The sequence below is a fragment of the Cydia pomonella genome, chromosome 2 (assembly GCF_033807575.1).
Source record: "Cydia pomonella isolate Wapato2018A chromosome 2, ilCydPomo1, whole genome shotgun sequence".
NCBI classification, from domain to species: domain Eukaryota; kingdom Metazoa; phylum Arthropoda; class Insecta; order Lepidoptera; family Tortricidae; genus Cydia; species Cydia pomonella.
The window spans coordinates 20,710,170-20,724,048 of NC_084704.1; the positions used below are offsets into that span (position 1 = coordinate 20,710,170).

At 34.0% G+C, this 13,879-nt stretch overlaps 1 protein-coding gene across 3 annotated transcripts in view; it reads right to left on the reverse strand.

Annotated features, from left to right (window-relative positions):
• Positions 1–4,068: 4,068 nt before the first annotated feature.
• LOC133534617 (V-set and immunoglobulin domain-containing protein 10-like) overlaps positions 4,069–13,879 on the reverse strand; it is a 34,545-nt gene continuing 24,734 nt past the window's right edge. For all 3 annotated transcript variants that reach the window (XM_061873815.1, XM_061873814.1, XM_061873816.1), the window contains 2 exons: positions 6,762–6,930; positions 4,069–4,472 (listed from right to left, as the gene is read on the reverse strand). In XM_061873815.1, coding sequence (XP_061729799.1) covers positions 4,342–4,472; positions 6,762–6,930 — 300 coding nt within the window. In that variant the 3' untranslated portion in view covers positions 4,069–4,341. The remainder of the gene's footprint in view (positions 4,473–6,761; positions 6,931–13,879) is intronic.

Genomic DNA, 13,879 nt, shown 5'->3' on the forward strand with positions numbered 1-13,879 from the left:
CGTAACTCAAATGCTCCGAGAAATAATTAAATTGCAAAGGTTTCTGGACAAATGGTTATTGGCGAAGGAATTCGGCGGTATTAATTTCTTCACCAAAGGTTTTTAGTGAAATTAATGGGGTTTGCCCTAAAAGGGTTTATTACCGACCCCAATGAATTGGCTATTGGTAACGTTGCTTTCAATTTAGTCTGTTTCCGCAGATTCAATCTCTGATTCTTCAATCAATCGCCTTTTTAATTAAATTTAGTATTGTTATTTTTTTTCCCTTTGTTATGGCACTAGAAAACACCCGACCTAATACCCGAAGTTTGAACTATGTACAGAAAGTATGAACCAAGTCGATAATAATGGATTTGTTTTTATTTTACGTTTAATATTTTTATTTTAGAATTTATGACTATCCTGTCCGTGTTTATGAGCGTTACTGTGTTAATAATACAAAGAGCTAGATTTATTAAGATTTACTCTAAGACATTTTTTCCACTTCCTGCCTCACACACAAATAAATTGTTGCCGGTATTTCCAGACCGTTACGACCTTCACACCTTCAAGAAAAGAGCGTACTCCCATATTAAAGGCTGGCAACGCCCATGATGGCTTGTAAATACGACTTCTCTTGTGTTGCTGGTCCATGGGTGACGGTAATTGCTTACCATCAGACGATTCGTCTGCTCGTTTGCCTCCTATATCACAAAAAAAACGCAAAATATTTTGCACGTAATATACAGCTTTAATATTTACTTACATTTGTCAACGGTAAAAGAAAGGTCTTACCCATTTTTCTTTTGTTAAGCGTTTATAAGGCAGAGGGAATATATTTCTGACCTGGTTTTGAACTTTATTTCAAAGTGATAGGGTTTTATTTTGCATAATTCTTCACACTCTCATGCCTTATAAAGGGTTAATATTATTTACCCACTGCGCTATGGTTATATCTTAACAGTCCAGGAACCCAATTTGTGAAATAATCCCTCTACTCTGTTGCTAAAGATGCTATAGTTTGTGTCACACGATAACGCGCAGATTTGTCAAATCTAACCTTTAATAACATGACATTACGAGTCAAGGCATGAGTTTTCGGGAAAGACATGACCTATTAACCCCTTTACAGATAGGAAAATGGTTCTTTATTGTGCAATTATCATCATTCAATCATTCGTCAGTCATTCAATAAGTATTTTTTTTTCAATCATACGCATTGAGGAAGAAAAGACTTCCACCCAATATATCCACCAATCATTTTATCATTTTCATACCGTAATTTATACATAAATACGACGTTCGAATTGTAGCTTACAATAAATAAAGAAAATGTTCGTATATAACACCCAAACAAGCAGGAGTCAACAACGCTCAATCTTAAGCATCATGTGTCATGTCTACAATTTTCTGTTGCATTTGTTGTATCTTAATCAAAGTTGCTTGCTGAAATCTTCACAGAAAAGGTTTAGAATCTCTGGAAAGAATTATAGGTTTGACTAAAATTATAGTACTCCATGTTTTTAAGTACCTATTTATAATAAAATGTCAGGACTATTAAATTATGAGTTTCATTTCTGCAACCTAAAGTTTGTTTGTAAGAAATCGCTATTTAGCGATAAGGCCGCCAGTTCTTTTCCTCTGATTTCATATGTTATGTGTGTTTCCTTGCCCATGTATTTTGAGGTTGTACAATAAAGAGGATTTCTACTTGTATTTGTATTTTGTACTGTTAGGCAACCAAAAACTTTTATTGTAGGTTTTCAAGTGCCCTTACTCTCGACGATACCTTTTATTTTTCATAATAACAAATGATCTTCCTGAAAGATAAATTTACGCTTCTTGATAAAGTCATAAAAATAACCTGCTCTGAAACTAAGTACGGTAATGCACACAAATTGCGTGATAAAATAAATTAAACCATCTCATTAAAGGCCCGTTTTCGCTAAAACTGCGTAATTACCTTTGAAAATTTAAGAAATGCTCCCATATTTTAGTGCGAAACACTTCGCCTTTGGTTAACGACCTCCCAAAGACGTTCGTCAGGGCCGCTTTGAAAAGCTTTTATTACAATAAAATTATTCGCTTAAAAAGATCATCCTTCTGTGGCGTTTGAAACGATTTGAATATCCCTTCCGCTGGGCGTCCACAAAATAAATCCAAGCGTCTTATTCGATGCCTGTACCGGGAGAGGCCTGTAACGGGAGTATAAAACTAAACTGTAGGCTGTACTTCAAACTGACCAACACTTAGTTAAAAAATTAAAATTAAAGTTTGTTATGTTGGAACGAATGAGTGAATGAAAATATCTGTGACCGATACATGTGTCACTTTCGTTCATTCCATTCGTGCCAGTTTTCGTGAAATGACCTGTACAAAGGTGTCACCGTTTGAGGAGTACAATATATATTTTAATATGGAGTATTACGCAAAACTCTACGTAGTTGGCGCTACTAGCACAAACTGTAAGGATTATATTAGCACAAATTATATGGATAACTTGTCAAAAGACTTGCTATGTGCACGATATTAAGGTCACCTAGCATGCGCGAAGTCCGGGGAATATATCAAATAATTACATAAAAGTAAACAAATAGTTTACGGAAGGCACCGCTTACGTTCAAGTGCTAATCTTACCCTTGCTATTCCTGCGAATAAGTCGAGAACGTATGCAAATTCTTTCACGGTGCGCGCTGTGAAGTTGTGGAATGAGTTGCCCCTGTCGCTCAAACAGTGTGGAGCATCACTCAAAGTTAATCTGAACAAGCTTTGGGTTTCCAATCAAGTGTGATTTGGTTAAGTATTAAACGTTACGATGTCATGTTACCTAATTTTTTACGATTTCTGAATGTTCCCGTAATATTTTTGTGATGTGCCGATCAACGATAGTTCAATGATTTTTTTATTGTTTGGATACTAAGTTGTTAAAAAGACGCGAGAGATAAAAAAAAGAATGTTTCCTTTAAGCAAAATGAGATACTTTAGGTTTTAATGCACTTTCCCTCCAGGGACCAGGAAAAAATGAATATTTTTCCCACCCTGTAAACTGAATAATTAACATTTAATTAAAAATTAATAATTATTTGCAACAGTTTTTCATCAGTCAGTTAATTCCCCATACCGTGGTCGGTTGTATCAGTAACGGCGGACGGTTGTAACATGTCCAAATAATACCCTTAATAAATTAATTTCTTTTTTACTCTTTTCCTACTCCTCTACTGTTATCTGTCAGCTATACATTCATGAACACGAATATAAGAACATACGTAAAAGGTTTGAAAATAAATCTATATTGTCTATTCCTAATACCAGCACTTGTGCTTTAAAATCGCTATAACGTTATGATTACTGGCTGCCAACCTAAAAAAAAGAATCAAACGTACAGTTTCAAATTAAGTGCATTGCTGCCAACTTACAAAATATTGATTTGGTTGCATAGTAGAAACAATTGCTTCATAAGTCAGAAACGCGCATGTGACACCCGTAATATAGCAACACCCATATACGAAGGCCGCTTAACGTTGCTTGATAGTCTCCATAGGCTACTGTGGCCTAAATCGAGAAGAATCTGTCCAAAAATTGAATTTAGCAAGGAGCAAGTACCAGGGCCTCATGACTTACGAGGTGTCGCTGACCAGCCGGGCCGGGGCGGGCCGGGCGCGTAAGAAGGTTGCTCGCGTATCTTAGTTGTATACTTTTGGTTTGTTTACCTATATGATTCTACTAGTTTAAAGTATTATTTTTGTTGACTCGTAGGAAAAGTATTGAATGCAACATAATGCTCGTGGCGTATTCCTTTACAATGTTCGCCTACGCCTTCGGCTCTGGCTCACATTGTAATTCACGCCACTTGCCTTTTTTTATCCTTCTTATACAACCGTTGCATAAAATACTATTACTGAAACGATTACTTATATACTGATAAATTAAAGATACTAGATATCACAGGCCAATTTAAACGTACACTGACATCAAAATGATATCTAAATCATATAATTTAGCTATCGTGCATTTTCCTCGCGCCATCATTTAGATATTATTCTGATGTCAGTGTATGTTCGAATTAGCCTGTCAATAAAACTACTTACGACTTATTCCAATGTATTTATATTTCGATGATGTATTTATTAATTAAACTACTTTTTACAGTCCTTATAAAATTACATTTAAGTATGTACTATAATAACAGACATAGAATATTTTAATTACTGTGTGCGTTGAAATTGTTTAAACAAACACAGTTGTAAGATAAATGAAATAAATTAAATTGTTTACAAAGGTGAGAGATAATATATGTACATACATTAGCAAACAACAAATGTTGTTTTTTGTAGTTACAAATCAATTTTTATAAACATGAAATTAAGTAGCAAACTGTATGTCAGAAAACGATTTATTTAGAAAGTAGAAGGTTAAAATGCAGCATAGTATTGTTGTCATTTGGTCAAGAGATGATTTTGCACAGCCTTGCTGCATCGCCGCTGGATGTTCACCTGAGAAAAATGTGTTTTTTAATAACAGAAAATTTATGAAATACTATAAGTACATTTTAAAAATGATATTACTCATAAGTAATATAATATAATCAAATATTACGACTACACTCTGTTTACCTACGAACTAAGATGTTCCTTGCTACAACAGAAAATTGACCCAATTAATGAAAATGTTGTACATAAATTGCTCTCGTTGTTGTCGTATACTTGTTTTCTGAATTTAGTTCAGTCTATGGTATGTGATATTGACTAAAATATAATTAGTACTAGTCTTTTATAACATTAATTACCATTAGATTATCTGAAGTTGGCACTAACTTCAATTTAAACGACAACATGTCACAATCAAAATAGCAAGTTACTTAGGACGGTTGCAATTAGGCTGTGATATCACACCTAAATCACATTTACCCTATGAGTATTTTTATATTAGGTACTTCAATGAAATTGAGCCCATCTATGTAGACATCTGGTTTTCATTAAAAGAATCCCTAGTACTTTTCACAATTTATGCCAACGCCGCGTATTTGTAAAGCCGTATTAACATTACGGAAGGCTAAGTCTGAAAATACCTTCAGTTAAATATTCATAACTTGACCCGAACAAGACAAGCGTGGTGGATTAGATAATCCCCCGGATAATTCTTAGGTGACTCTGTCCACAGAATCTTGCAAGGCCGGATAACAAGTATAATTTTCAAATTGTATTCGGGTTTCTATTCAAATATAGATTTATATAAAAAATTGTTTATTTAATCTGTTACCCGTCAAGTCTTTTCGTTTAGGTTTATATAGAAACTCATTTCTTTTGCTTGAAATAAAATGCTGAGATGAAAGCATTGTTAATCCCTTCATTTTTTATGCTGTTATTCGGTTGTTTAGGCTAACTGTCCAATTTATTAACCACACCCCATACCCAGGGAAATTAAATGGAATGCTTTTATTTTTATTGTTCACGCATGCCGAAAATATCGTAATCCACATTTTCACAATAAATTGACTTCATAGTCGAGTTTTGTTTCAAAGTACCAAGTATCTTAACTATGTCAGTGCTAATAAAAACCGAACCATATTTTACGAACAAGGTCAACGAAGTCCGCCTATGAGACAAGCCCGTCTACATGCTGTAAGTAACCCGCGTCTTTGTATAAGTATGCAGCTAAAAATGATAACACGGTCAGTATTTTATCCTGGTTTATAATCTATACACCTCTAATATATGTAGATATGGAGTAAAAGAACACTACGGGCAAAACTAATCTTCCAATGTCATTTCTATTTTATAAAGTGTATGGTTTTTGGTGAGGAATAAAATGTAGTACAAAAGTTCCTAATTTTTTCACCACCACCGTTACACCACCATCGCCGTCGATCAATTTGGTTGACGTCAGAAGGATAGGCTATAAAAGTTAAATTAAACGGACCGATCCCATGCGATCATAATAAATAAAAATATGATTTTTGCGTACGCAAATTGAAATAAATATTCTTCTGTAGTCGACATGCCACTGAAGATGATAGCCGAAAAATAGGGCATGAATACAAACAAAAATTGCTAGGCTAATATTAAATAGGAGTGCTGCATGTTTTTTCATTAGATTAAAAAGTTTTGTCCTTTTAACTAAATTGATTGGATGTAAAACGAATGTTTTGGCACATTTGTTGAATAAATAGCGGCAGTTTTACTGCAGCTAAAAAGTAATGTGATTAGTATATAATTTTCTAATACCTTTAGTCTCAAAGCTCGTAAGTAAACGTCATTATGTACAGTCAGCATCAAAAGTAGCGGATCAAACAAGGTTTCAAAAGTATCTACCATTCTGTAACAGCTTAACAAAAGTTGATGTTTCTATATGTAGAACAATTTAGATTGTAAAAGATATAGTTTTGAAGGTGAGTTTTAGAGAATCATCTATATTTGGAAAAGTTCTCCGGAATATCAGATACTTTTGGCGCGTTGTTTCATCCGCTACTTTTGATGCTGACTGTACCTAAGCCTCCACCGGACGTTGAGATTTGATTAAGCGTTTGAGCATAAATTTGGATTTTTGAGGTCCGTAAATAAACGGTAATAGAACATAATTTACAGTTTAGAGTTCTAGACGCGATAAGAAAATATTTCTATATCTTTTCACTTAAATCCAATATCTATATTGTCGATATTAATACGTATATACGTACTACATTATTATTAATAGTTTCTGGATCGCATTATTGAACTTGTATATAACTGTGACGATGCACCAACACCAGTAGACGAGTGCTTTTAATGCAACAATTTGCTCACCAGACAACACATGGACTCGAGTGGAGGCAGGAGGCGCGTTGTTAGGCCCACACGTGTACAGCCCGGCATCGGCGCCCCTCGCCCGCTGCACCAGCAGACGACTCGTGCTTTTCATGCCTTTCTCGGTGACCAGGGAGATACCACCGCGTGCAGAATCAAAATTTATAACCTGTCAAGAAACACTTTGGGTAATTGCAAACTCATAATCTAAGAGGTTATGAGTTGGAAACAATATAACTATTAAACATGTAATTTAATATTTACAACCATTTCGGAATTGAAAATTGAAATTGAAATTATACTATACGCAGCTGCAGCTCCGTAGCGTATGCACCATTTTCGTACTGTCCTCTTGATACCTAATAGTACGCAAATAGTTCATCGATGATAAAGGAAATACTCCTCTTTAATTTTGTCTCAAATGAACCAATTTATTCCCGTCATATTTTTATATGACACATTTTTGTATTCTATCACAATAAGGTTTCAACTTTATGTCTAATTTAATCATGTACACCTTCACAATCACCACCAGAGTTGTAAATAAATTCATACATAGGACATATCAATAATTTACAGCGGAAAGCGCACATCAACGCACAAGCATCCGGTTTGCTGCAAATGTCTCGATATATATACTCGACACACCTTCATGACGTTTAATTTAATGTTTAACTTAACCTCATGAAACTATAACTTGCTACTAGAGCTTATCCTTCCCGCAATTTTTGTAATCTTAATTTTAGGTGCCGCTGTTGTTATTATTACTTTTAACTCACAGACCATCTCAAAAGCGCTGCCATACAAATTGAGTAAGGGAGCGCGGCCGCTTATTTCAGTAGCGCTCACAATTGGGAGCAGTAGTCGTGTAAATTAAACTTATTCACTAAAACTCAAGAGTGTATCGGGATTATTATAGTATAAAATTATGTAAAATATAACTAAACAGTGCTACTTGAATCGTAATAAGTACATAATTTCAAGTAAAATTGCACCCATGTGTGGTGACTTCGAGCTCTTAGTAAACGCGTCATAAAGCGGTGTTTGTGTATTCTATGTTAAAACGTGAGATTCAGAATGGCGGGTGTACCTAAATAAAAATAAAAAAAGCTTACCATATGTTTGTGCCGATTTGTACTATTTAGTACCTCCATTTAAAAAAAATGTACCTCACGATACTTAAAGTTATCACCAAAAAACAGTACACCCGCCATTCAGGCAGACAGAATGGCGGGTGTACTTTATTACGCTATGATCCCGCAATTATTGATAAATTCTATAAAAACCAAATTTTTGTACCTTTATATTCAATTATAATATGAGCCAATTTAATTTAGTTTCTAAGTTTTACTCATCTTACATTTTGCTTGCTATTACACTTTTGCAGGCGCTATAATTTTTCACCTTATCGAATTCATTTTTAAGAAATACGCTACGGTAAAATTATTTTTATTACGCCAGGAATTAGTACCTTTTACAGTTCAAATAACTCAGAAAATTATGTCTAAAAAGGGCCAGGCACCATGTCAAAGAATTCCTTCTAAGAAAAACCATGTACACAAATATTCGTTTTTCATTGATTGTTGGTCAAATCAAATAAATCCCTCAAATTATGCGTGTTTATCGGTACTTACTCGGTTTCAAAGTTTTGTCACAAATGAAAATAAAGATAAAAACAAAAGTACCCATCAGTTTTTAATAAATTATATACCAATTTAAAATACATTTAATTAAGAATTAAAATTACTTAAAATTATTCAGAATGATCTTCCTTGTTTTTAATATAGGCACTTAATCGGCGCGGCCAGTCGTCTATTGCAGCACGCACCATTTTCATGTCTATTTCAGCGACTGCTTTTCTCAAAGATGACTTCAGGCTCTCCAAATTTTTATGAGGTTTAGCACAGACCTTCTTCTCTAAGACCTGCCAAATTTTATAGACCAAAGGATTAAGGTCCGGATTGGAGGAAAGCCAATCTTCGTGTCTTATAAAGTCGATTTTTCGACGGTCACACCAGGCTTGAGTGGTCTTGGCTTTGTGTGCTGGCACAAAATCCAGCTGGAACACATAATTGTGTTCTGAAGAGCGTGTAGGGCAGATCTTTGACAAGCTTATCCAAAACCGTCTCTTGATACACTTTCGCACTGATTTTGACCCCTTTTTCACAAAAATGAACCTCAGTTGGCCAGTAATAAGTAAGATACATCCAACCAGACCATCACTGACCATCATCGCGGAACTCATTTTCCTGCTTCTTCAGAGCTACGCTAGCGTACACTTTATCGTTTTGTTTATTGTACTTGTCTTCAATATCGAAAATCTTTTCGTCTGTAGGATATCACGGTGTCGATTTTTAACGTACCGCTTTAACAACTTCCCAGATCTATTAAGCCTTGTTGTTTTAAGACGGGCATTAAGTAAGTGCCCACTCTTTTTTTTATGCTCGTAGACTAAGATCTTCGTTTAAAACCTTTTTGACGGTTTTCTACTGACACCCATCTGCAAAGCCATCAACTTCTGTTTTCGGACAGGATTTCTTGCTATGCGAGCCTTGATCGCTTTGATCACTGCTGGTGTTCGTACGGAGCGAGTTCAATTATTTTCTTGTCTTCAACACTTGAGACTTTATTGTACCTATAAATAGTACGGTACACAAACCTAAGCGTTATATTTAAAATTTTGAGCAACTTGAAAATGGTACTTGGCGAGTGCCCACAGCGGTGCAATGCTCTATTCAGTTTTCTTTTAATGTCCACTCCATCGTGAGAAATTGCAGCGAATGCGTCTTTTAAATACTTGTCAAACATTCAAAAATGGAATTCAATAAAATTTTCTTAAAATCATGTTCTAAATTTAATAATAATGTGCCAGTGACTGAACTTTGGGATCGAATACGTATATTAGTGTGATGAATATACTTCTTTGTGGTATATTGATCATGTCCTGTTTTTGTACAAAAAATTACAAAGTAGCTGTGAAAATGGCTCAACGAGGTAAGTATTTTTTGTTGTTTTTACATTTTTTTAACCTATCGATCTTATCGCGAGTTGAACAGCTCACAGAGCCACTAGTTGTAGTCATAATAGAAATATATAACCTATTTTGAATTTTTCGTACATAAAAAGAACATCATCAATATCCCACAAAAAGGTTTATTCATCACACTAATATACCGACAAACACGCATAATTTGCGGGATTTATTTGATTAATCACCAACAATCAATGAACAACGAACATTTCAGTACATGGTTTTTCTTAGAAGGAATTCGTTGACATGGCGCTTGGCCCTTTTTAAGGCATAACTTTCTGAGTTATTTGAACTGTGAAAGGTACTAATTTCTGGCGTAATAAAAATAATTGTACCCTAGCGTTTTTTCTTAAAAATGAAATCGATAAGGTGAAAAGTTATAGTGCCTGCAAAAGTGTAATAGCAAGCGAAATGAAAAATGAGTAAACCTTGGAAACCACAAATAAATTGGATCATATTATAATTGAATATGAAGGTGGAAAAAGGTACAAAAATTTGGTTTTTATAGAATTTGTCAATAATCGCGGGATCATAGCGTAATTAAGTACACCAGCTATTCTGACTGTCAGAATGGCGGGCGTACTGTTTTTTGGTGATAAATTTAAGTACTTTGAGGTAAAATTTTTTCACTGGAAGTACTAAATAGCACAAATTAGGTACCAAAATATTGGTAAGCTTTTTTTCATTTTTATTTAGCCACACCCGCCATTCTGACTCTCACGTTAAAACTGCTTCACATTAGAAATAGTATTTCTTAGTCGTAGTAAAATAATTTGAACTGAAACACAATTACTTGTGTCGTTTCCAATAGCAGTTTATTTTACTTATACATTTAAAAAGTAAAACAAAAAAGAAAAGTTTGTGCCAACTTTATAGTGACTTGGTACGTTAAGCTGATTTTAAAATCGCAGTTAGTAACTTTAAAATTTATTTGTATCTAAGAAATATAATCTCGTTTTGGCAACAACAAAAACCTCATATTTTATAAACGCCTGAAAGTGGCGCACTTTTGTATTTAGTACCTAAATGAAACTAGAGTTGGATGGTAACAAAATATTAATGTTTTTTGTATCTATGTGTAAGATATGTCTTGTTCATCTTTGATAAGAAACGAAAACCGGCGTATGGGTGGTTATATTAGTAACAAGTAAAGGTGTTCAAATAAGTGTAACTTTTTAGATCGCATTTCAAACTACCCCCCCACAAATCGAAATCGCGCTGATCATCTCATATATTTGTGTTCATCAGGACATCAAACTGAATAAATTGATACTATATTCACCCATATCCGAGATAACAGGAGCGAAAATCGATTCCAAAAAAAAAACTAGATAAAATACCGACTTACTATATTAAAAGATACAATCACTGACATTATTGAGCTATTACGTAAACAAGTGCAACCATCATATCCGTACTAAGGACTTTTCGTGGCCTGATGCGAAATAAATACTAGCCTTCAATCAGAACTTCACATATTTCTGACCTTATAATTTTTTACTTTACTAAAATGGCGTAACTCCAGTTCTACGCCAGAAGCTAGGTCTTTCATCTCGATCGAAAAAAAAAACATGACAATTAATCTGACGTTGTCTGTCATTGTCAATGTTTAACACTGGTCCGTTGTTGTTTTAAAACAATTTTGATAAAATATCATATTTCTACGACGATTTGGATATTATAACGGATACTGATACATGAATACGATATCAGGCTTTCATACTGATACGACGGATCGACGGATAAACACTAACGAATGTAATGTAATTAAATGTTTGTCCGATGTCTTCGACGAATCATTTTTGCAGTAGGTAAGGGATGAAACAGTATTTGGTATACTTTGGAGGAGTATATACCTCATTGACCTAATTGAGTAACTTAATTATGTAAATAAATTTCTCTTTGTTTTGAATTTCAATCAATACGGCGTATTTAATGGACAATGTCATATCCAATATTATGACAGCAATTTTTTTTTTCGTGATGAATGGCAATGGCATTTCACCTATCGTGCCGTAGAATTGGTAAAATCACATCATTTTTTTAATTATTTTGTATTTTTCGTAACAAGCGATATTAAATTCATATTCATATATTCATGCAGTGTTCAGGAAGCAAAAAACATCCAATTCATATGTAATATTTCAGGTTTTATAAAAATGAAATTTTGTCAATACCTAGCCGAGCAACTTTTCAAATCTCGAATTTTTGAAGCTACACATAGGAGCAAAACTGTCTCAATAGTAGCATATTAGTAGAATGTGGAGAAGTTGATGTCTATCAAGGGGAGGGGCACATGATTAATACATAACAGTACTTACTCCTTGAAATTTTCTACAAATCCGCCTAACTAACATATGATGTACTTGGCATTTACGGTTATTTTGTAATTTCGAATCGAAAAGTAGAAAAAAACACTTTTTAGATTTTCTAATATTTTTATTTCCTCCTATGAAAACTTCAAATAGGGAACCATATATAATTAAGGAATTCTGCCACTATAAAATCACCATGAAATTGTTTTAATGGGGCATATTTTTGAAGTTACTTATAGTTCGGTGCAAAAGTATACCATTAAAAACAGCCATAGAAAGTGTCTGTTACTGTTATTCTGCCATAACTAGAAAACTATGTTCACGATTTAAACAGTTAATACCTCATTTTAGAGAGGCAACATTTCTTACTTATGTATAGTTCCCTATTTGGAGTTTTCATACAAGGAACTAGAAATATTGGAAAAAATAGAAATGTGTTTTTTTCTACTTTTCAATTCGAAATTACAAAGTAACCGTAAATGCTAAGTAGTACATGATATTTTAGGCCGATTTGTAGAAAATTTCAAGGAGTACTGTTATGTATTAACCATGTCCCCCCCCCATCCCCTTGATCGACATCGACTTCTCCACATTCTACTAATATGCTACTATTGGGACAGTTTTGCTCCTTAGTGTATGTTTCTGTCGCGCTACTGTGGGCGGGAGTGCGTGCGTGCGATAATAAAGACAACTGTAACTCGGACTAAAATTCCCACGCAAAAAACTTAAAAATCGAGGTTTCGCTATCGACTGTTTTCTCCTCCAAAACGCAACCAATCATTATGAAATTTTGGAAACTGCAAGAGAAAGAAATAATCTGTGCCGCTATGTTTTGATTTTTTTGATATTTGTATACTGCGTCTTTTTTGTAGCCAATTCATTTGAGCCGTTTTAGCAATTTTCGAGGCGCTGCGCTGTACGTTTCTTCAAAATAAAATCCAAAAAAGCAAAACATAGCGGCACAGATATTGATGATATTGATCTTTTTTTTAATCATTGCTCTAGGTTATAAATCCAAGGAGGAAACAGTCGAGAGCGTTTGAGTGGAAAAATCGCAACTAGAAATTCCTCTTAAGTGCAGAAATATTCGCTCAATTTGTCATATTTTAAAAAAAGTAGTTACTTATTTAAAAATATCCTAATATTTTAATAATCAAAATGTATGAATTATGATATAAATAAATATGTTTATACATTTTAGGTTTTTTTTGTACGATATTACTTTAATATTAAGAATATCGATGAACAATTTACAACAACCTAGATCTACTCACTTAGTCACTATTATATTTCACACCACTCTTCTTTCAATCTAACGCCTAAAGCTGCTTGCAAGAATATCATAAGTAAAATTCAAAATAATGAACCAAAAAAGTTAGAATAGAGTTTCCAATCCTTCCGAGGGTTACCTGTAGTCGCGTTAAGCGCGGGATTTATATAACCCTTAAGGGACGTTGCTGTTAAAATCTATCCTCCAGCCACCCTATGATTTTCTATGTTGAAGATGAGTTGGTTTATTTGTTATTAAACTTAGTGTATATAAAACTTAATTTTTTGCATTCCATCAATAACTATAGAATATAATAATTATATCATTGGTTTTCAGATGTATTGAACCGTTACAATTAGGATCTGGCAATCAACATTTTGACTACATCATTACTCGATAAATTCTGGTATATTGACTTACTAGTTAAGAGGTCACTCTAAACTGATGGTTTCGGAAATCAGGGTGCAAACTATATCATATATGTTCATGTTTTGTTTAAATA